Raw genomic sequence first — 20,290 nt, 5'->3', positions numbered from 1 at the left:
GCAGAGCCTCTTTCATCCCAGGATGCCAGGCAGGGCAGGAGCAGGGAGCTGGCAAGTGCTCTCAGCCTCGTGTGTTCTGCTCTGCAGTGTGAGGAAGGAAAGGGACAGGTATTGAAGGTTGGCGACCACTTGGTTACCTGGTGCCTGTGCTCTCCTGTGGTTTTGCCCGTTCAGAGGCACCCCTGGACTTGTGCCTCCACATTATTGAAGGTTTTCTCTGGAAGTAGTATTTACTGAGTTCAAATAACACATAATCCTGCTCCTGGAGACGGAGTGGGATTTTTCTTCTCTGTTAAGTCAAATCTGTTAAGAGGTAAGGCACTCTGGTAGCACTTGGGTTGTTGCTCTGTGGTAGAGCAGTGAGGACGGGGGTTGTTTAACCTCTCCTGCCTGGGAGAGCAGCTCAGCTGCCTTGAATCAGGGGAGAGCTTTCATTTGAGTTTTGTTGGAACTGTTTGTTTCTAGTCTTTTGCTCAGAAACCTTTGGTAGCTGCCACTGGCAGGGATACAGCATCCATCCATATAAATACAAGGGAATGTCCAGGAAGTATTGGACCAGATAAACAAGGGGGATGTCTGTAAGTGCCCAGGATTAGATGGCATGTGCCCCAGATAGGGGCAGGAAATTGAATGTGGAATTGCAGAGCTTCTAGCCAGGGTACACTGGTAGCATTTGCAGAAGGCTGCAGTGCCAAGGGCTGGGAAGTTGCCAGTCCCCCTTTGCCCAGAGAGGGCAATGGAGAGGGTCCTGGGAACCAGTAAATCTTGATTTGTATCCCTAGGGCTGCAGTGGAACTGGGAGGGGTGGTGGAGCTGCTGGCAGAGCTGCTGGAGCACGAGGCCGGTGGCACTGAGCCTGCAGAGATGGCTCTTTTCAGACCACCTTCAGGAGTTTCCCACAAAACGTTGCTCAAGGAAGTAATTCAAGTGTGCCTGGAAGAACAGTGTTTTTATGGGGCTGCTTTAGCCTTGCCCTTTGCTTCCTCACTTTCAGTGGGCACTTTTCAGGGTCAACAGCAGGACTGCCAAGGGCAGTGTTGAAACAGAATTGCTGATGGTGACCAGGCTCACCTGCTCCAGAAACAGCATCTCCTGCTGCTGTTGCCCCTGGAGGCCAAACATCAGCTGGTTCTGACCCAACATGGTACTTTGGTTTAGTCTAAGAGGCCCTTGGCTGAGCTGCTGTGAGCACAAGTGCAATGCTGCTGTGTGAATGACACCAGTGACAGCTTTTATGTTCTTATTTTGTACTTTTTCCTCATCCTCCTCATTGCTCTGACAGCTCTCTAGGTTCAGCATGAGGGATTTAACAACTTTTTATGAATTTCTGCTTACACCCTTACCTGAAAATGTTGGTCTATACCCTGTGCAATGCTGCCTTTCTGCATGGTTCTGGGGATGTGGTTGTTACAATAACTACCTGTGGCAGTATGGGGGGTGGGTGTGCACAGACAGTGGCACCTGGATTTTCTCATGTGTGTGAAACTTTTGTCTTGTTCTGCTGGCAGCTATTACAGGCACCTGGATATGCTTGAAGAATACTTGATTGCTTTAGGGAGGGGCACAGTGGTTGTGCAGTGATGGCATATTGCAAATATTGGCTGGAGATTTGAGACTTGCGGTGGATAAATGGAATTCGTGGACAGAGAGGATGGTGAACTTCTGTATGGATTCAGGACACGGAAGATCAGAGCCTTCAGTTTGCTCATTGGACTAGAAAACCTGATTATTTTAGCTGTGTGAATGGCTTGTGTGTTCTCCCTTGGCACCCTGGTGTGAATGGAGGAGCAGTGGACAAGGACTCCAACTACACGTGGGTGAGACTTGCTGTGAGTAGGGGACAAAGTGCTCAGGCTTTGCCCAAAGAGGTGTGAGTGGGTTCTTGTTGGAAGCGTGGCATTTTTCTGGTGGGTTGGTGCACTTGCAGTGCCTGGTGGCCTCTCAGTGCCCAGAGCTCCTGGGCTGAAGTGTCAATGGCCAGTGGTTTCACAAGAGCTCTCACCTCCCCCATTTTGGAGCAGGGTTTCAGTTCTCGTTTGCTTTTCTGCACATCACTTGGAAATGTCGAAATGAGGTGCGGTAGGAAATGGTGAGCCCTGGCAGTTTGCCATTAATTCATTTTCATAGATGTCACCTCCCGTCTTCAGGGGAATTCCTCAAGGGAGTTGGAGGCCTTCCTGGTTGCTTTGTCACACCTGGCTACCTGATAGTGCCCAGAGAAGTTGTGGCTGTCCCATCCCTGGGAGTGGTCAAGGCGAGGTTGGATGGAGCTTGTAGCAACCTGGTCTAGTGGAAACTGTCCCAGCCTATGGAACCAGATTGTTGTAAGGTCTCTTCCAACCCACACCATTTGTTTTATGATTCATTCAGTGATAGTGGAGCAGGTTTTCCATTCCTGTTGCCACTGACCATCTTCTAAGAGTTGTTCCCTAAATGACATTCCAGCAGGTGTCACCTGGCCTTCACTTCTGGAGATTTGTGATGCATGAAATTGAAATGTTCATCGAAAATCTGATTAAAAGCCTGATTTCCTACCATGCCCTTTATGGACATTGTTTGAACCTCCACTGAAATTGCCTTGCCTGGCTTTCTGTGTTTCTAGAAGCTCTTCAAAATTTGGCAGAACGTTGCCGCCAGAGACGCAGCTATTTCCCAAAATGGGGCATTTCCCAGCTGCAGGCAGCTCGTCGATTATTTTACTTACAGAAGTTTCATCCAGGGTCTGTTCAACAGCCCAACTGTAAATTGTTTAAACAAACAATCAGCTGTTTTGTACTGAATATAAGCCCTTACTCCCACTGGACTGGTAAAAATAGTCCATGCTCCTTTGAAAACCTCACTGATGGTAAACATCTAAAATGTTTCCTCTCATGTCAAGCTGGCACATTCTTCTGCAGCATTCAGTGGGTTTGGCTGATGGGGTTACAAGTGCTGGCTGAGGGCAGCCAAACTCCTTGACGTGCTGGGTGAGTCTTGCACATGACCTCTGTTGCAACAGTGTATGATTATTTTGTTTTTAGAAAAGTAATTGAAATTTGCTTTAAAAAACCTCTCCCCTAAATAAAATATGCAAAAAGCTGGTGTTTTTCTACACTGGTTGTTCTCTCAGATTTTAAAGTACTTCAGGAAGTAAGAGTTAAAGTTGATGCTTTTCCTCTTGACTTCTTGGTTACTCAATATCAAGCAAGTAGGAAAATCTTGAAGCCACAGAGAGCAAATTCTCCTTGCTGAGCCCGTCAGCACAGAGTGGCTGCTGACACCATCACCAGGGTATTTACATGTGGTCTGTGTGACTCGTAAAATTACTTATCTTGTCAAATGTGCCAGGGTGAGAGTACATTTCCCTTGAAGAGGGGTTTGCTGGCTGCTGTCAATCCTATATTCCCTAAAACTGTTCCCCTGGAGTATTCTGGCTCTCAGGTGTGAGCACAGGGTGTGCAAATCCCATGGCACTGAGTTCACTTGCCCGTGTTGGCCTTTGAAGCAGCTGCAATGGGAGGTGTTGATTCCTTTAGAGATGTCTGAGCGTCCCACTGCCTAAAGGAAGGGGCTTGAAGTAGATTTTAGGGCATAGCCTGGCCTGAGTGGAGTAACTGGAGGGAATTTCAGCAGGTTGATAAATACAGAGTGGTTTTGGATCAGTGTCCACCTCTAGCTGGGCTCTGTGGTGTAAGATCGCTCAGGGTATGGCAGAGTTTTTGGGCTGCATAAGATAAATATTATTTCTTTATATGCCTCTGGTATTTGTTCAGCTTCTGAAAGGCTGCAGATACAAAGAGTAGCTGGGAATGTATTTAATGAGAAGGAAGGACAGAAAGATGGATGTGGTTTTCCTATGGGACAGTAACAACCATGCAGGGTGTTGGGTGTTTGCTCTGTAGGCTGTGTGTCCATATAGCTGTTTTTAAAGGTGAGTAGAGGATTGATTCCTTGATCAAAGAGCAAATGATGACCTAGTGTCCCTGTAAAAATAAGCTCCATTTTGACTGTCCTGTAAAACACACGGTGCCTGTGTTGGAGTCAGTTGGGCTGGAGGGGATGGCCTGAACACAGAACATTGTGCCCTGCAGAGCACAGGCTCCTGCTTTGACACAGCTGCTTTGGGTTTCTCAACACCAACAGGAGCCCGTTCATGCTAGATACATGATCAACTTTAGGTTGGGATGGTTTGGCTCAGAGATGGATTTGAGAGCAGAGCTTTGTTAGGCCCTACCTAAGTGTATGGAGGACACCTGAGGGGAAAACTGATGGATGGTTTTAATGCAGTTGTCAGAGTCAGCTGTGTGGATTTAGGAAGTGATGGTATTAAACTGATAAGATTCTTCTTTTCCCTGGGCGTTCTGTTCCTGGGTTTTCTCAGTGATGTTCTCTCAGTGCTGCCAAATACTTCTGAACACACTGGGAAAACCTTTTCACCAGCCCCTCCCAGGCTTAGCTCTGTCATTACACAACTTCTTTCTTGATCCATGTTGTGATGCAAGGGGATGTAAGCGTGGTGATGGTGGGGCTGAGCTTTCTGGTAAACTTGCTGCTCAGGAAACCTCAGCCTTCCCAGAACTCCTTTGGGAATTTTGCATTACTGTGGTGGGAGGTGATGACATTAAGCATGGGCAGGGCTGGGCAGTCTGCCCCATTATTATGAAATGTTCTCATGGAGTTTTTTGCAGACTTGCTGCAGACCCATCTGTTTACACATTTAAGAGCATTTTCATATTGAACAATCCATGCAAATACTAGAATTTTTTTCTGATGAAACAGTGTATTTTTCTGATTATCTTGCACAGCTGCTCTCTCCAAACTTCATGTTTCAGTGTAATCTATTTTCTCAAAAATAGTTTTAAAAGGCTATCTTTACTCGAGTGCCATTCCTCTCTCAAATGGCAAAAGCAAGGCTGTGACATAGGGGAAAAATCCTATTTTTTTTTCAGTTTTGTCTGCTGTTGTTCCTGAGAAACCAAGGTATGTGCAGGCAGACCCTTTTGAGGCAGCAGTTTTTGGGGCTGCCCTAAGAACAGCCGAGGCTGGGTTGTGGCAGGAGGTGTGTGAGCAGCTGACACCACTGTGCCCAAGCACGCCCAGGGCTGTCGCTGCCCATGCGGCTCACACGTGAGCACATTCCCCACATGGCAGGAGCCTGCCTGGCCCAGCTCTGCCTGGCATTTTGGCTGCTCTAATTCTGGATGTGGAACGGATCAGGACGCCAGGAGCCCTCCTGGCTGCCCCCTGTGACCTTGCACGTGAAGAGCTGTCACCACAGCAGGCAAATTCCTTCTTTTACCTTCTACCCTTCTCTGGGGACAGGCTCCTGGTGAAGCAGGAGCTCGACAGCTCTCATGCTGCATTTGGTTCCATGTTTAGGAGGGATTTTGGGCTCTGAGCATGTTTTAGTTTAGATAGCAACAGAGATGTTCTAAGGTGGACATTCCCACAGTCCTCATCTCTGATCTACTGGAGTCACAGAATCACAGAATCAACTAGGTTGGAAAAGATCTTGGAAATCATTGAGTGTCTCTGTAGTTCTCCACTGTACAAAATGTTCCTGTGACATGGCTTCATCTGGTAAAAGCCTCTTTCTCTTTTACAACACCTTTTCCAAACTGGGAATCCATGTTTTCCTAAGGGTGCGTTCCAGTAGGTAAAATGCAGAGCCTTTTGTGCTGCATTAAGAAAAATTGCTCTGTGGGCTGCCATCACATCTCTGCCAGTCAGAAAATGAGACCTGGTAGCTTTGAGATGATTTGCTGTGCTCTGAAAATTTACCTTTCAAGTGCCCCCCACCTGTGCTTGGTAACTTTGGGTTACTACTTTTACTCAGTCACAGAATGGTCTGGGTTGGAAGGGGCATTAAAGCTCATCTCATTCCACCCCCTGCCACAGGCAGGGACACCTTCCACTGTCCCAGGTTGCTCCAAGCCCTGTCCAGCCTGGCTTTGGACATTCCCAGGGATAAGGCAGTCACAGCTGCTCTGGGCACCCTGTGCCAAGGCCTCAGCACCTACAGGGAAGAATTTCTTCCTAATAGCCAATCTAAACCTACTCTCTTTCAGTTTAAGGCCATTGTTGTTTGCAAAAAGGGAGTGAGTGATGTGTTTGCAGAAGCTTAGAGGAGAAACTTAAATGATCTGCAGCCCCTTTGGTCCTCAGTGGGAGCATTTCCAGGGATCAGAAAGACTTTGGCTTTGTCCCTAACTTGGTTTGGTCTGTGATTTTCTGTTTCTGACTATGGATCTGCAGATGGTCTGGCAGATCTTGAAGACTTCTAACACTTCACTTGCTTGGCTTCATTTCCTCCTCCTGTACATCACCTTCTCAGTGGCATTGTAGCCCTTGTAAACCACAATTATCATCCTCATTTCCTTTGAAAACTGTAATTGCCACTGATGCAACCTGCACTTGCTGCTGCTCTTGGCCAATGCCGGGGCAGCTTTGTCTAGGAAGTCATACTCATCTGTTACTCAAACAAGTGATGCAAATAACTTTTCTTCAGAAATGTGAAAGACAAGAAAGATAAGAAGAAAGACAAGAAAGATAAGAATCACGGTGTTGGTGATTCGTTTTCAGGTCAGCTTTGATTGGTCTGGGTGCTCTGGGAAGAATGTGTAGCCGTGGCTGTTGGTTTCCTGTCCCTCCTTTTTTTGTCACCCTACAGCTGAGATGGGCTCAGCTCACTTGGTTAGGTGAAGCAGACCATGCTTTGGAAAGTCCTGTAGTCAGCCCTGATGCTTGGTAGAGCACAGTAACTTCATCTGCTTTGGTGCAAATATCCGGGAGAGCATCTGGGCACAGCATCCCTCTCCCACCCTGCTGCTCCTCATCCCTGACTGCTGCACAGGGTCAGTGCTTGAGCTAATGGGGCTCTGCAGAAATGCTTGCCTGCTCCTACAAACCACCTTCCCCACTACACTGTGTGTGGACAGCACTAAATCACTTGCTTACCTGCGTGGTGGCTCTAACAGGGAAGCTTAACCTTGATTTACTATGTGGGCATCAGGTGAAACAGCTCTGTGCCTCTGCACCTCCAAGGTCAAACTCCCAGCTGAGCAGGCAGTCTGTGAGCCCCCTGTAAGTGTGATAGTGCCACAGAGGTGACAAGTGGTTGGCTTTCTCACCTGATGTTTTCTTCCTCTCCTGCCTGTGTGACTTCTCCATGCAGTTGTTCCTTGCTCGGACGCCGGCAGGGTCTGTGCCACGGGGCTTTGTGTGTGTCACAGCATCTGCTCTGAGTGGGGAGCCCCTTATTTTAACTGCTGGAAGAAGGGAGCAGGAGGGTAAGAGCTCTGCAGAGCCTGGGCTGCCTTTCATATGTTGACAGGGATCTGTTTTGAGCCGGGCTGGGCACTGCCATGCTGCAGTGGTGATGGTTCTCCATGCCCTCGGGGTGTCTGGCCCTGGCAATGATCGACTGTAGGCAAATTCAAAACTCTCCTCTTTGCAGGAAACCTGACTTCTTCAACATATCACGATTTCTAGGAGAAGACCTGACTCAGAGGGCTTCCAGTTGGGCATCTGTGTGTTTAGTTGAAGAACTTGCATTTACTGAGACAGTGGATGGTTCACTGTGGAGTGGAGATCTTAGAATCAGAATTGCTTGGGTTGGAAGGGACCTTAGAGGTCATCTAATTCTACTCCCTACCATGGGCAGGGACACCTTCCACTGTCCCAGCTTGCTCCAAGCCCTGTCCAGCCTGGCCTTGGACATTTCCAGGGATGGGGCAGCCAGAGCTTCTCTGGGCACCCTGTGCCAGGGCCTCCCCAACCTCACTGGGAACAATTTCTTCTGTATATATTCCATATGGCCAGACTTGCCTTACTCCAGCTGAGGATTCACACAACATGCAACATGTAAAACACGGGCTTCTCAAGCGTTAAAAATCTCAAATGCATTCCTACCATGAGCCAGATGATACTGTAAAATTTTGGATTACAGTTGCTAAATGTAAGACTTGGTTTGAAGATGAAAAAAAAGTCAGACTCGCTATGCTTCACCATGTATTTCATCTAATGATGTATCTGAGATGTTTGGGGAGCTGAGAATTGGATTTTCTTTTCAGAAGAAGCCTTGCTGTTAGAGCACAGATTGCACATGAACAATTGCAGCAGCGCTGCTGCCGACTATTTTCACCAGTAGATCTTAAAAAAATAGGTATTTGGGGAATGTTAGATTTGGTGGGGTTAGAACTGTGGAGGTGAATTCTGTGGTGCTGTTTTCAGAAGAGTGAGGTTTATTTTTGCAGTTTTATTTTTTTTCAGTTGAATCTGGACAAGGGAGCCCATGTGAGGTGCTCAGGGCTGACGACTCTTGCTTATGTCAGATGGGCACCATTGGGAGGATGCTGCTGGCAGAACTTGGATGCCAAGAGTTTTCAGGCTCGATTTTGATGCAGGGAGTACTCAATAGCATGCAAGTGGGCATTCCTTTAAGTGCCCTGTCTAAAAATCCATCATTAATTGGGCTTTTGTGCCAGAGCAAGGGCCTGAACAGTCTGAGTGCTGCTGTAGCCCACTGAGTACAGCTGTGGGCACTCCAGACTATTTTCAGAGGCAGGGAGACATAAAGCAATTGCCTGCTCATGGGTGACTGCTCGAGGCCTTGGCTGGAGATGCATTGAAAGGAGGCATCTTGTCCTGTAGAAACAAGGACCTGATTTGCTTCCTATTGAACAAAAGATCATTTTAAAATCTGAAGCCTGAGGTTTGCCCTGCTGGTGGTAGAGGAGCTGTTCTGCAGTCACGCAAATGGATGGAAAGGACTTTGAAAGCCTCCTGAAAATCCTCTCAAAACTTTTAACTTCTCTTTGACTCTGTTCTGTGCTTTTCCTGCAGTGCCTTATGCAAGATGCCTTAGTTCTGGCCTTCAGGACGAGCCAGGGTACATTCCTTAACCTGAATGTCCTTCCAAAACCCTGCCAAGGAGGAGGACCTGGCGTATTTGAGATGTGCCTGTCGTGCAGGGAGAGCAGGAATGTCCAAGCAGTGCCTCGTGCCGGGTGGCTCAGGGCAGCTCTGTGTCCCTCATGGGCACTGTGTGCATGGCTGCTCCCCTGAGAGCCCACAGCTGGGTGACCTGGCTGCCTCTCCCCTTGGCTGCTCAGCCCCCAGATAGCACACAGGGCCCTGGGCAGCCCGTGCTAGTCTTTAGTCCTAATGTGTTCCTCTCTTAGTAAAGGCTGTAATTAGATCCTTTGCTGGGCCAGAGCATGGACAAAGGGACATCCTTCCTCCCTGCCCTATGTGTTGAGCTGGGGCCTGCTTGTGGTGCCCAGCAGACCCCAGTGACCTTCAGGTGAGGGATTAGTGGGCTGGGATACTTCCAGTTGCATTTGGAAGCATTGTAATTGTCTTTTAAGAGCTATTCCATAGCAAGGCTTGTGGCCAAGGAGAGAGCTGCACACACAGTGTTCCTGCATGTTCAGGACACAAGCAGGTTTGCACAGCACCAGCCTTGATGTAGATGCACAAAGGAAAACGTGGATGGTGAGGGAAGGCACTCAGTGTGCAGCCAGACACAGCAGAAGCAGATGCTGTTCCTGTGAGCCACATCAGTTACAGCTGCTCAGTCCAGCACTGGAATCAGCTCTTGCATCTTTGACCTCAAGTAACAGAATGAAAAAGCAAACTGATTTCCTGATTTCCCTTTCCTAGCTGAGAGTTCTGCTGTAAGGGACCTTGACTAATAGTTTCACATGTCATTTAGCTCAAAGTGATGCTTCTGGCTGTGATGGGAAAATGAGAGGAAAATGCTGGGATGTCAAGGCTGAGCCGCCTGCCTTGGGCACTGGCTCATGTTCCTATGCTTTGCTTTGGCTTTGTATTCTTGTGTCTCTCCCCTTTGCACTTAGAAGGGGTCAGACTTGCATAAAACATCAGGCAGGGAATCATCCTTCCAGCAGCAAGGTGGGAAGATTCCCTGTCCTGTGTCAGTGCAGGTATCCATGGTCCCAATTGCTGCAGAGCACTGTGGAAGCCAGGAGTGTAGCAGGTTATAAGAGGGATAAGGCAAGTGTGGAAGCAGCAGGTCCATGAATGATGATCTAGGTGTATCCACCGGTTCTGGAACCCTGGTTCTACATGGGGCAGGAGCAGAGCTTGTATCAGTGGGGCTCTCCCAGCTTTGTGGTTTCTCCACCAGGACCATATCTGCCATTGGAGCATGTGGTCACTGTTGTGCTGGCACAGAATGGCATGATTTACAGAATTACTTGGGAAATTAGGGTGTTGCTTTATGAATTTCTGCATCCCAGAAGCCTTCCTCCTCTTTGGGTTGCTGGGAGAAGTGGTTGATTTTTGCTAGAATTCTGTACTTAGTTTTGGAGTGCTCTGTTTGACATGTTGAAGAGATGAAGTTTCTGTTTCAGAGCTAGGCAGAGCCTGGCTGCAATCCTGAGGGAGCACATGGCATGGAGGTGCTTCCTGGCCGCTCCCCAGCACCAGTGGTGCTTTTCATTTGACTGCACGTACCAAGGGGTCACTTTTCCCAACTGACAGTGATGTGATGCCCCTATTCATCTATGGATCACTGGAGTTTCTGAGCTGACTGCCTTGGAGAGACCTGGAAAAGTGTCTCTGTCCTTCCGGAGTGTAGGAGGCTGCTGTTTCTCTGCTGTGAAGTCATGTCTCCTAATACTTTGGGAGTGCCACCTCATTAAAATTAGCTGTTTATTACTTCAGTAGCAAGCCATTTCCCTGGGGACATGGCATTCCTGTCCGTTCTCTGGGTGCAGCCCTTGGCTCTTCTTCCCATCAGAGCCTGGGCTGCAGGAGCCTGGAGTCGGTTCAGAGGAGCACAGGGAAAATAAGGCAGAGCAGGCATGACACTGAACAAACATACATGGTTATATTTATATATGACCTTGAAAAACAAGACAGGCCTTGGCATCCCATTGCAGCCCATCAGATGTCAGGTATTTGGGGACTGGGTGTTGCTGCACGTTGGCCCATGTTTCATGTGGAGATACCTCCCAAGAGTGAGGGAGCCATGCCATAAATCCCAGAGTGCTCCTGAGCCTCTGCACTCTTAGCTTTGGTTCTGGTGGACTCTTCTTGCCTCTCTGAAAGTGCCAGTATTTCCATTTCACACATTCAGTTGATTTCAGTAGTGATCTACACAAGGGGTGGGCACTTTGGACTAAATTTTCCTACTATTGGAGAGCTTTAGTCCAGAATTGGATTTTTAGAGTTTGGTTACTCTGTGCTCAGAAGGGCACGTGAGGACATATTTGTTGGTCAGAGCAGTTTTCAGTGTCACTCTTACCTTGAACTGATGCACAGTAACAAAGATTATCTTGCTTTTCCAGGGAAGGGAATGAACCTGGGGATTCCATGAAAATCACCTACCGTGAGCTGCTGCATAAAGTCTGCCAGTTTGCCAATGTCCTCCGCAGCCAAGGTACACAGCTGGGGCAACAGGGCCACTGGATACTGGGAGGCATTTGGCCAAGGGTTTGGAGATTGGGGTCACTGTGTGGCTGCCAGTCTGTTGAGTAATCCTCATCAATTTGCTCTGCAATGTACAGATTCATTCCTGGCTCTGTCTGTGAAAACTGATCAGTGCTGGTCATATCAGCTGTACAAGGAGGAAATCAGTGCTCAAAACTTCATGCTCTGGGGTTTTCCAGCAAGCAGTGGGCTCTGGTTACTTTCCTGCTTCATTCAGGGAAGCAGATGAGAACATGAATTGTTCATTGTCATCATCTCTTAAGAACCACAGTGCTTGAAAGAAAAAACCCAAGGCTGCTTCAGCTCTAACTCCAGCTGAGGCATTATTGTGTGCATATAAATGTGGAATCAAAATAATTTATTTATTTCTATATCTCTTTATATTATTTATTTATGTCTCGATCTTGTTCTTTTGCCATGTAATGTGTTAATTCTGACAAATGCCATGTTCACTTTCCCTCCACAGGGGTGAAAAAAGGAGACCGGGTTTCCATCTACTTGCCCATGATCCTGGAGCTGGTTGTAGCCATGCTGGCCTGTGCCAGGATTGGAGCTCTGCACTCTGTTGTGGTAGGGAAAAGCTCTTTGTGCTGCTCTTGGTGCTGAGCTCTGAGGGGAGCAGCTCTTGGGTTTGGGAGAGGAGCTGGAAAGATGAGTGCTGAACCATGAGCGGGATGGAAGCTCAATTAAGATGCTGCTGTTTCCTTGCATTAACTGTGCAGTGAGCTCCTTTAGCTCTCTCCATCTGTACCTGGTGGTGAATCCTTTGCCTTGGGGGAACAGCACAGCAGCTGTGGGGGTTTGGGGCTGGGTTTCTCTGTGTCCTTGCTGACTGTGCTGTGTGCTCTCTGGCAGTTTGCCGGTTTCTCTGCAGACTCCCTTTGCGACCGGATCCTGGACTGTGGTTGCTCTCTCCTCATCACGGCAGGTAAAACACACGTCTGAGCAGCTCTCTTCCTGCTGCCTGCCTGAGAGGGCTTTATTTTAAAAGCCTGGAAGGGGCACTGGGAGGGGCAGTGCCTCAGCTGAGCCTCCCAGAGTGGGTACAGTGCTGTAGCTGTGCCCAAATGTTCTTCCCACTCCAAACGTGGTGAAACCTCCGTGCAGCCCTCCAGTTTGTCCTGTAAAGCTTGATGTCACCAGCTGGTAATAGCATGTTTCCAAACACTTCTTATCCATGTTCCTCCTCAAAATCAGCCAGATGTTTGCAAGATGTATCATGAGGCAGGCCTAATGTCAGAATTCCCACCCTTCCCAGTTTTAAGGACATTTCTGCTGCAGCTCCCAGCCTTGTAAAGCAAAAGATCAGGAATGTGGCAGTAGTTGCATGAAAGCCCACTTACATGCAACTTAGTTGCATTTCCCCAGCTGTTTTTTCCAAAAGTGCAGGAAATAGGGTTTTTATTAATTCCCATAGCATGAAAAGGACTGATTTAACTGCAATCTGTGTCCTGAATGCATTGGATTATTTCCCACAGAGTATTCCCAAGAGATTTGTCAGGTCAAACTGGGACCTCTCCCAGAGAAGGAAGTCTACCGTGTCTTTTGGCATCTGTTTCTCTAGGGTAAAAGGGTACATTAGGAAAGCTTTCCCATCAGCTACTTGTCTGCTTCCCCTCGTTCCAGTGCATGAGCTCTGCTCTGCCCTCCTGAAACTGCTTGCTGCTCCAGCTGTCCCAGGTTGCCTTGGCTGGGAAGCCCCTCTGATGTTTCCCTCACTGTTCTGCAGATGCCTTTTATCGAGGGGACAAACTGGTCAACTTGAAGCAGATTGCAGACGAAGCCGTCCGGAAATGTAAAGACAAGTAAGTTTGGATTCCCGTGTAGAAAAGGGCATCGCTGCCAGAATCTGCTCCTGCACAAATGGGAGTTGTCATAGGTGGGCAGACTCTGCAGCAGATCTGACACAAACTGTCATCAGATGTTACGGAAGGGGAAATAATCCTGGTGAAACAGCTTTGCCAAGCTTACAGACACAGCATCTGTGTAGCTTGTGAGAGACTGAGTGTGGGTTTGTCTGTTAGATCAAACATGGAAATTCAGGGCAGATAGTCTGCACATTAGAAATTCATACCCTTTTAGTAAGCCTAAGTCTTTATGTCTGTAAAAATAGGCACCTGGGAGGACAGAAGTGATCCTGAAGCTGGGAATTAACTGGTGGAGGCTGTGTTGATACCCTGAACAATGTTGAATGGAAATAAGATCATTCTGTCAGTGTTTTGTAGGCTGTCTTTGCCCTCATGAGGGGGCAAACACCTACACCTTTCCTTGATGTATAATCAGCCTTTGGAAGCCTTTCCTCTCTCTGAGACAGTCAGACATGCCTAGGGGTAGGAGCAGCCACTAACATCTCTTGGTAGGAGGGCTTCTTCCGGGTCACAGGTAGGCAAATTTGGGATTTGTAAGGAATCTCCATAGCAGTATCCTGGGAGAAAGACTTGTGGGACCCCCACTTTCTCCCCAGGAATCACACCTGATAAATGCCCAGTAAGCTGTGCACAGACTGTTGCTCTCTGAGCTGTTCCTGTGGCTGGTGTCTTTGGAAGGTCATGGTGCACCTGCAGTTTGCATGGCAGCAAATGCTCCAGCTCAACAAAAGGAGCTCCAGGCCCCTGCCCTGCCTCCAGTGCTGCCTGTGAATCCCAGGAAGGGCTGGTTTAGCCCCTGAACAGTCCAGTGTGACAGCTCCTGCCTTTTACAGGGGATCCTCTTTGAACAAGTGCATCGTGGTGAAGCACCTGGGCAGGGAAGAGATAGCAGTGGACGGGACCTGCAGCAAGTCTCCTCCTCTGAAAAGGCTGTGCCAGGAAGTGCAGGTCTGTTCCTCTTGCGTTGAGGGGGAGGGGGTTTTATTACCATGGGCCTGAGACCAGCAAATTGGTCAGTGCAAAACCCTGTTCAGTGATTCCCTGAATGCTCCTGTTCTGACTCCTGTTCCTTTTTTCACCCCTCCTTCCTGACGTTGCCATGTGAGTGGTCTGAAAAATGGTTCCTTTTCCCTAAAGATCCTTGCCCTGCTGCTTCTTTCCAGCCCACAGGACCCCTGGGTACATCTTCCAAAGCCACTAGAGACAAGATGCCCATTTTCCTCTACCCAGTACAAGGCTTTTCCTTCCTAAACCTTTGTCTCTCTCCCGTTTTGTGCAAAGACCAATGCTGAACTGCTCTGTAGCTGTGAGAGTGGCAGCAGGAGAGGAAACCCAGGAGATTTGCACTCATGGCATGAGCTCAGTGCAGCCCCATGACAGGGCAGCAATCCTCTGCTGAGAGCAGTGCAGGGTCTGTGCAGCTGGCACAGGGACTCTCAGCTCTCAGGCTGGGGCTTTCCTTTGCAACTGAAAGCAGATGAAATGGTGTGGGCCAGAGGCATGTGGTGAGATGGGGGTGGAAGGAGGAGAAAGTACCGTGGGGCTGTGGCTGCCTGCTGAGCTCCTCAGGCTGCTGAGCAGCCTTGCTGTGCCCAACCCTTGCCTGCTCCACTGTCAGCTGCCCCACAGCTCTAAATCTTGCCACGTTGTCTTCCGTCCCTCTGTGCTGGGTGATTATTTGCTCTGAGCTATCCCTAGGCTGCTGCTGGCTCAGGAATGGGTTGTGTTTGGGCAGTATTTGAGCTTTAGGCTCTGCTTTCAGGAGGAATGGTCTGTGCCCATCCTTGGAACAAGAAGTCCAGCATACCTTTGAGATATTTTCCCTTGCTCAGCTGTGTTAATTTTATTGGGGTGTTGCTCTTTGTTTGACAGCCTGGCCATGTTCCTCAGCCTGCTCTGCCCCTCCTCTTGTGAGGGCAAGGTAGATGCAAAGGATTGGGAAAACTGGAGCAGACCAGCCTTCCTGTGTGAGGTTTCCCTGGCAGGGTGATTGCAGGGCAGCCTTTCCCTGTGCTGGTTCCTGTAGATGAGGTGAGGTTTTTGTGCAGAATGTCCTGGGGGGAGGCTGGAGGGTATCTCTTACCCTTTGGTTCTCTCTGCTCTACTTGTTTGGACACTGCATTGAGGATTCTTTCCCTCATGGATGCGTTTTTACTGTCCCATTGGTTTGTGTGAAGCTGTTGGATGGTCTGTGGGCTGGCTCCTTGCCTCTGTTCCCAGACAGTTGTGTGCACAGGGCTTGGGGACCTGCCCTGGAGGCAGCTGGTACCCAGGGAAGGTGATGGACATGAGCAGGCTTCTGCTCCGAGGGCATCTCCTGGCCTGGCCCTGGATCTGAGCATTTTCCAGCCTGCCAGGGTGATTTCCCAACATCAGGACATGTGGGCTTCCAGCTCCCTGCCTGCAAAGCCTGGTGTGCATCCTCTGCTTCCCAGATTTCACACCCTCTTTGTGGATTTTTAACAGGAAAAAAAGACTGAAAGCTCACAGAGACTCCATCCCAAGGTATTTACACACAGCAATGCCTTCCTCTTTTTGGCACCTCCCCTCTGCTTCCCATGCAGCTCTCCACCTCCCTTAACTGCTCTGGCTGCCCAGCCACACGTGCCCTCCTAACCGTGGTGCCAGCAGCTGCATGTCGGTGACAGACCCCACCCAGCTTGGCAGAGCTGCCCACGGCGTGGGGAGAATGCAGTGCCACCAGTGCTTCCAGAAACAGACCCACACCCGTGAGCCCTGGCACAGGCCAGCGTGCTGTGGGGCACTGCAGAGCCACTGGCATGCAGTGTCAGCATCCAGGTCAGCCTTTGGCTCTGTGCCTTTCAAAAGCAGCTCTCACAACACACCTCCCTTTGTGGGGAGGCTGGCAGGGGTCACCTGCAGCAATCCTGCATCTCCAGACCCAGAGTGTGGACTCGGCCTGCCCCATCCCAGGAGCTGTGTCCTCTGGACCCCCAGAGACACACAGTGCCATGGGTGTGACCTCCTCCCTGGGGCACTGGAGGCTGGGTGCTAAATCAGGGATCCTTCAAAGAGGGATGTAAGAGAAAACAGCTGGATAGCTTTGGACTTGTTTACATGGTGCCTTGCTGGGAGCTTGCTGGTGGGACAGAATTGTGGAAATTGCTTTGCCAGGTAAAACCAGGAGCCCTGGAGGTCCATGAAAGCTTTCCAGGTGGGCTCAGTTGTGCCAAACTGTCAAGCAGTTGCTGTCCCCTGCACCATACGTGAGGGAGCTGTGTGCTGGGCTGTGGGATCCTGATGCCTCCAGATGTCTCATGAACATCTTTAGGGCAGCAGAGAGTCACCATGTGGATACTCTCTGTGCACCCCAGCTGAGGGAGCTGTGGCAGCTCTGAGGGTTTGTGACTCTGTGCGTTTGTGAGGAGGAAATGTGCAGGGCTCTGGGTCAGATGCCTGCCCTCACAGAGATGTGGGAAGTGGAGGTCTGAGCTGAGGCTGGGGCCTGTTCCCTGCACAGCTTCCCCCAAGCTTCTCTGAGGAAAGGTGAGAAGGTCAGGGGAAGTTAAGTCTTTTTCTGCACTGTGCCACCTCCCTGGAGAGGTGGGCAGCCAGAACAACCCTCAGGGTGACCTCTGCCCATCAGCCACAGGCTTGGTGGCTCTGTCATAGCTCTGGCATCTTCAGTCAGCCAGTGCTGGACAGCTCTGCATTGATGCAGTCACTTCCTACCAGGGTAGTTACTACCTAAAAACCCAGAGAACAGATTTTTTGGGGGGCCTGTGGGGCCAAGCAGTGTGAGCCCACAATACTGCTGTTTGTCTCAGGCCCTGCTGCCATCAGGGTCCCCACAAGGTGGCTGTGGGACGTGTGGCTGTGCTTGCTGCTTTGCTGTGGGACTGCAGCTCAGGGCAGCCCCACAGGGCAGGAGGAGCCTGACTGTGGGAACAGCCCAGAGCAGCTGCTGCCAGCCTGATGGTGGGTATTCATCGCCTTTACCTGTGGTCTGGACACTCTGCTTCAGGTCTTGCAGCCAGACCGTGTTTAAAGGTTTTCCTGGTGGCTGTGGGCTGTGAAAAGGAGCTTTGGGAGTGGGAGCTGCAGCTCTGGTGCATGGTTTGCAGCAGGCTGTGCTGTGAACATCCCCCTTGATGGCCCGTGATGGGGGCAAGGTTTGGGCTGTGCTCCTCATCGTCCCTCTCTTGTTTTTGGACAAGCCTGTTTCAAAACTTGTGCTTTCCTCAGACCCCCTGGGACCCAGCCATGGACGTGTGGTGGCATGAGCTGGTGCATGGTGCCAGCACAGAGTGCGAGCCCGAGTGGTGCGACGCTGAGGACGAGCTCTTCATCCTCTACACCAGCGGCTCCACTGGAAAACCCAAGGTGTGCTCCCAGCTGCCTGCACAGGACAGACTGAGCCACAGGAACCCCTCAGCTGGGGGAACTGGTGGGGGGGGAGTTGGGAGGCCCCAGAAGGAGGGGGAGCCCCAGAGCTCTTAGAAAGGGGCTGTGCTGGTTGTTCCTGCTCAGCTGCTGGTGGAGCTCAGTGATGCTCAGCTGGGTCTGGCAGAGTGAGTATGATGGTGGGAGCTCATCCTGACATTCCTGTGCCTTCTCCTTGCAGGGTGTGCTGCACACTGTGGGTGGGTACATGATTTTTGCTGCCACCTCCTTTAAATACGTGTTTGATTACCAACCTGAGGATGTGTACTGGTGCACGGCCGACATCGGATGGATAACGGGCCATTCCTACCTCACCTACGGCCCCCTGGCAAACGGGGCCACCAGTGTGCTGGTGAGTGCTGTGTGCCTCTGGGCCCTTTCACTCCACGAAAAGGGAGGTGGTGGTGCTGAGCTGCATCCCTGCATTGCTCTGTGATGATGTGCAGGGCTCTGTGAGGAAGGGTGGTGCTCTCCAGGGAGGGCATGGTGACAGCCCAAGGGAGAAGTTTATGTGTGGCTTTTGGCTGGTTAATTTTTTAAAATGCTCCCCTCTTTCTTTCCCATAAAAGTACAAGCTTTATGTACCAGTGGAGCCAGGGCTGCTCTGACTTAATGGAAAAACTCAATCAGGGAGTGATGTTTTCCCTGCTGATGCTGATTTGACACGTTCTTGTTTAACTCCTGTGCCTGTATCTCTCTTGGCAGTGTAACAGATGAGGGAGCCAGAGACCTGTGCCCAGGAATCCCCAGGGAAATCACTGTTATGTTGGGGGAGGCCTGTAGGGAGCTCTTGGTACTTTGGGTTGTGATTCTGCACAGTGTTTGGATCTCTTGCCCTTTGCCACGTGGGCAGGGTCATTTGAGCTGGTGGGACTGTATCACTGTGGTGACCCCCCAAGTGCTTGTGCTGCCAGGGGGTGTCAGGGGACATCTGCTGGGATGAGGGGGTATGACATCTGCCCAGTGAGTGAGAGGGTCCTTGACCTGGGCTGGTCACTGTGTGGTACCCCTCTAAGGACATGCTGGGGTCTAGCTGCTGTTTGGCTCCTCCTGCTTGGGCAGGTGCTGCAGGTGGGGAGCAGTGAGGAACAGCTGTGTCACTGCTCTGTCTCCTGCTCAGTTTGAAGGTGTCCCCACCTACCCAGATGTTGGCAGAATGTGGAGCATCATTGACAAGTACAAGGTGACCAAGTTCTACACAGCACCCACGGCCATCCGGCTGCTGATGAAGTACGGCGAGGAGCCTGTCAAAAAGTGAGTGCCAGTACCTTAAGGACGTTGGTTTTGCATATCAGGGTTGAGTGCCAAAATGACCCAGGACTCCTCTCTTCCTGGAGTGGAAGAGTGTTGAGAAAGCTGTGATCTGTATCGGGAAAGCCCATTCTGGGTAGCCCAGGGGTTCCTGCAGGCTCTGCTGTGCAGCAGGCTCACAGCTCCATAGCCTGCTGAGCCCCTGTCAGCCCCCTCCTCTTTGCAGGCACAGCAGGAAGACCCTGAAGGTGCTGGGGACTGTGGGTGAGCCCATCAACCCCGAGGCCTGGCTGTGGTTCTACCGTGTGGTGGGAGAGGAGAGGTGTCCCATTGTGGACACTTTCTGGCAGACTGAGACGGTGAGTCCTTGCTGGGTGGCCCTGGCACCTCTCTGTCCCTTGTGCTCCCTGCAGGGCCTCTGTGTTTGGGGTCTGTGGGGGCTGCTTGTTTGGCCTGCCCAGGAAACTCTGATGAGCCCCTTCTCTTCCTATCCTGGAACTCAAAGCAGGCTTCAAGGGGAAACCTTCCTCTCCAAAGGGTCTCTCCCAAACTCTGCTCTGGACGATGCTCTCATGCCCCTCTTCATCATCCCCAGCAGCTCCAAAGCTTTGTGCCCAGATTCCCCATCCACTGCCATATCCTTCCCAGGGCCCATCTCCACACCTGCCCTGGGCAGCGCTGACTGGGATGTGCTGTTCCCAGAGCTGATGGCACAGCTGTGGCATGGGCTGGCATGGCCCAAATTCACTGGGTTTTGCCTCTCTTTGCAGGGAGGCCACATGCTGACACCCCTTCCTGCTGCCACTCCCATGAAGCCAGGCTCTGCCGTGAGTATTGTGTTCTCCTCCCCAGGAGCCTCAGCAGGGCCCTGCCTGTGCCATGGCTGGGTGTTTGCAGCCTGCCAGAGGGTGGGGGGACAGTGGTGCACATGGGGAGGTGACAACCACCCAAAATCCCTGTGCAGCCACTCTGATGGGCACCGTGTACCACAGCTCTCCAAAGCTGCCCTTGCCCTGCCTCCCACTCCCTCTCATTAATGGGGGTCTCATGCAGGGATTCACCTCCATCTCTCCTTTCTCCCTGGTCCTCATGGCAGACATTCCCCTTTTTTGGTGTGGTCCCTGCCATCCTGAGCGAGTCGGGAGAAGAGCTGGAAGGAGAAGCAGAAGGTTACCTGGTAAGGAGGGGCTGATCTTCCCCATCCTCCCTTTGTCCATTCCCTGTGAGCTCTGGGACATCCCTGGTAGAATACTCATATCTTTTGGCCCAGGGAAAAGGGTAGAGTCACCATCCCTGGAAGTATTCAAAAAATGTGTGGAGGTGGCACTTGA

The 20,290-nt window shown here is 50.6% G+C and overlaps 1 protein-coding gene across 2 annotated transcripts in view; it reads left to right on the top strand.

Moving 5' to 3' along the window:
* Nucleotides 1-20,290, top strand: part of ACSS2 (acyl-CoA synthetase short chain family member 2) — a 31,119-nt gene that overhangs the window by 5,778 nt on the left and 5,051 nt on the right. Inside the window, exons 3-14 of one of the 2 annotated variants that reach the window (XM_066330557.1) lie at nucleotides 11,295-11,386; nucleotides 11,903-12,006; nucleotides 12,292-12,364; nucleotides 13,166-13,241; nucleotides 14,138-14,252; nucleotides 15,771-15,809; nucleotides 17,511-17,648; nucleotides 17,890-18,060; nucleotides 18,829-18,962; nucleotides 19,186-19,318; nucleotides 19,730-19,786; nucleotides 20,056-20,136. In XM_066330557.1, coding sequence (XP_066186654.1) covers nucleotides 11,295-11,386; nucleotides 11,903-12,006; nucleotides 12,292-12,364; nucleotides 13,166-13,241; nucleotides 14,138-14,252; nucleotides 15,771-15,809; nucleotides 17,511-17,648; nucleotides 17,890-18,060; nucleotides 18,829-18,962; nucleotides 19,186-19,318; nucleotides 19,730-19,786; nucleotides 20,056-20,136 — 1,213 coding nt within the window. The remainder of the gene's footprint in view (nucleotides 1-11,294; nucleotides 11,387-11,902; nucleotides 12,007-12,291; nucleotides 12,365-13,165; nucleotides 13,242-14,137; nucleotides 14,253-15,770; nucleotides 15,810-17,510; nucleotides 17,649-17,889; nucleotides 18,061-18,828; nucleotides 18,963-19,185; nucleotides 19,319-19,729; nucleotides 19,787-20,055; nucleotides 20,137-20,290) is intronic. The other variant, XM_066330559.1, reaches the window with a different exon arrangement.

The sequence above is a fragment of the Sylvia atricapilla genome, chromosome 16, assembly GCF_009819655.1.
Source record: "Sylvia atricapilla isolate bSylAtr1 chromosome 16, bSylAtr1.pri, whole genome shotgun sequence".
Classification (NCBI taxonomy): domain Eukaryota; kingdom Metazoa; phylum Chordata; class Aves; order Passeriformes; family Sylviidae; genus Sylvia; species Sylvia atricapilla.
The sequence above is the reverse complement of the archived record's forward strand: the minus strand, read 5'-3'. Positions and strand labels throughout refer to the sequence as shown.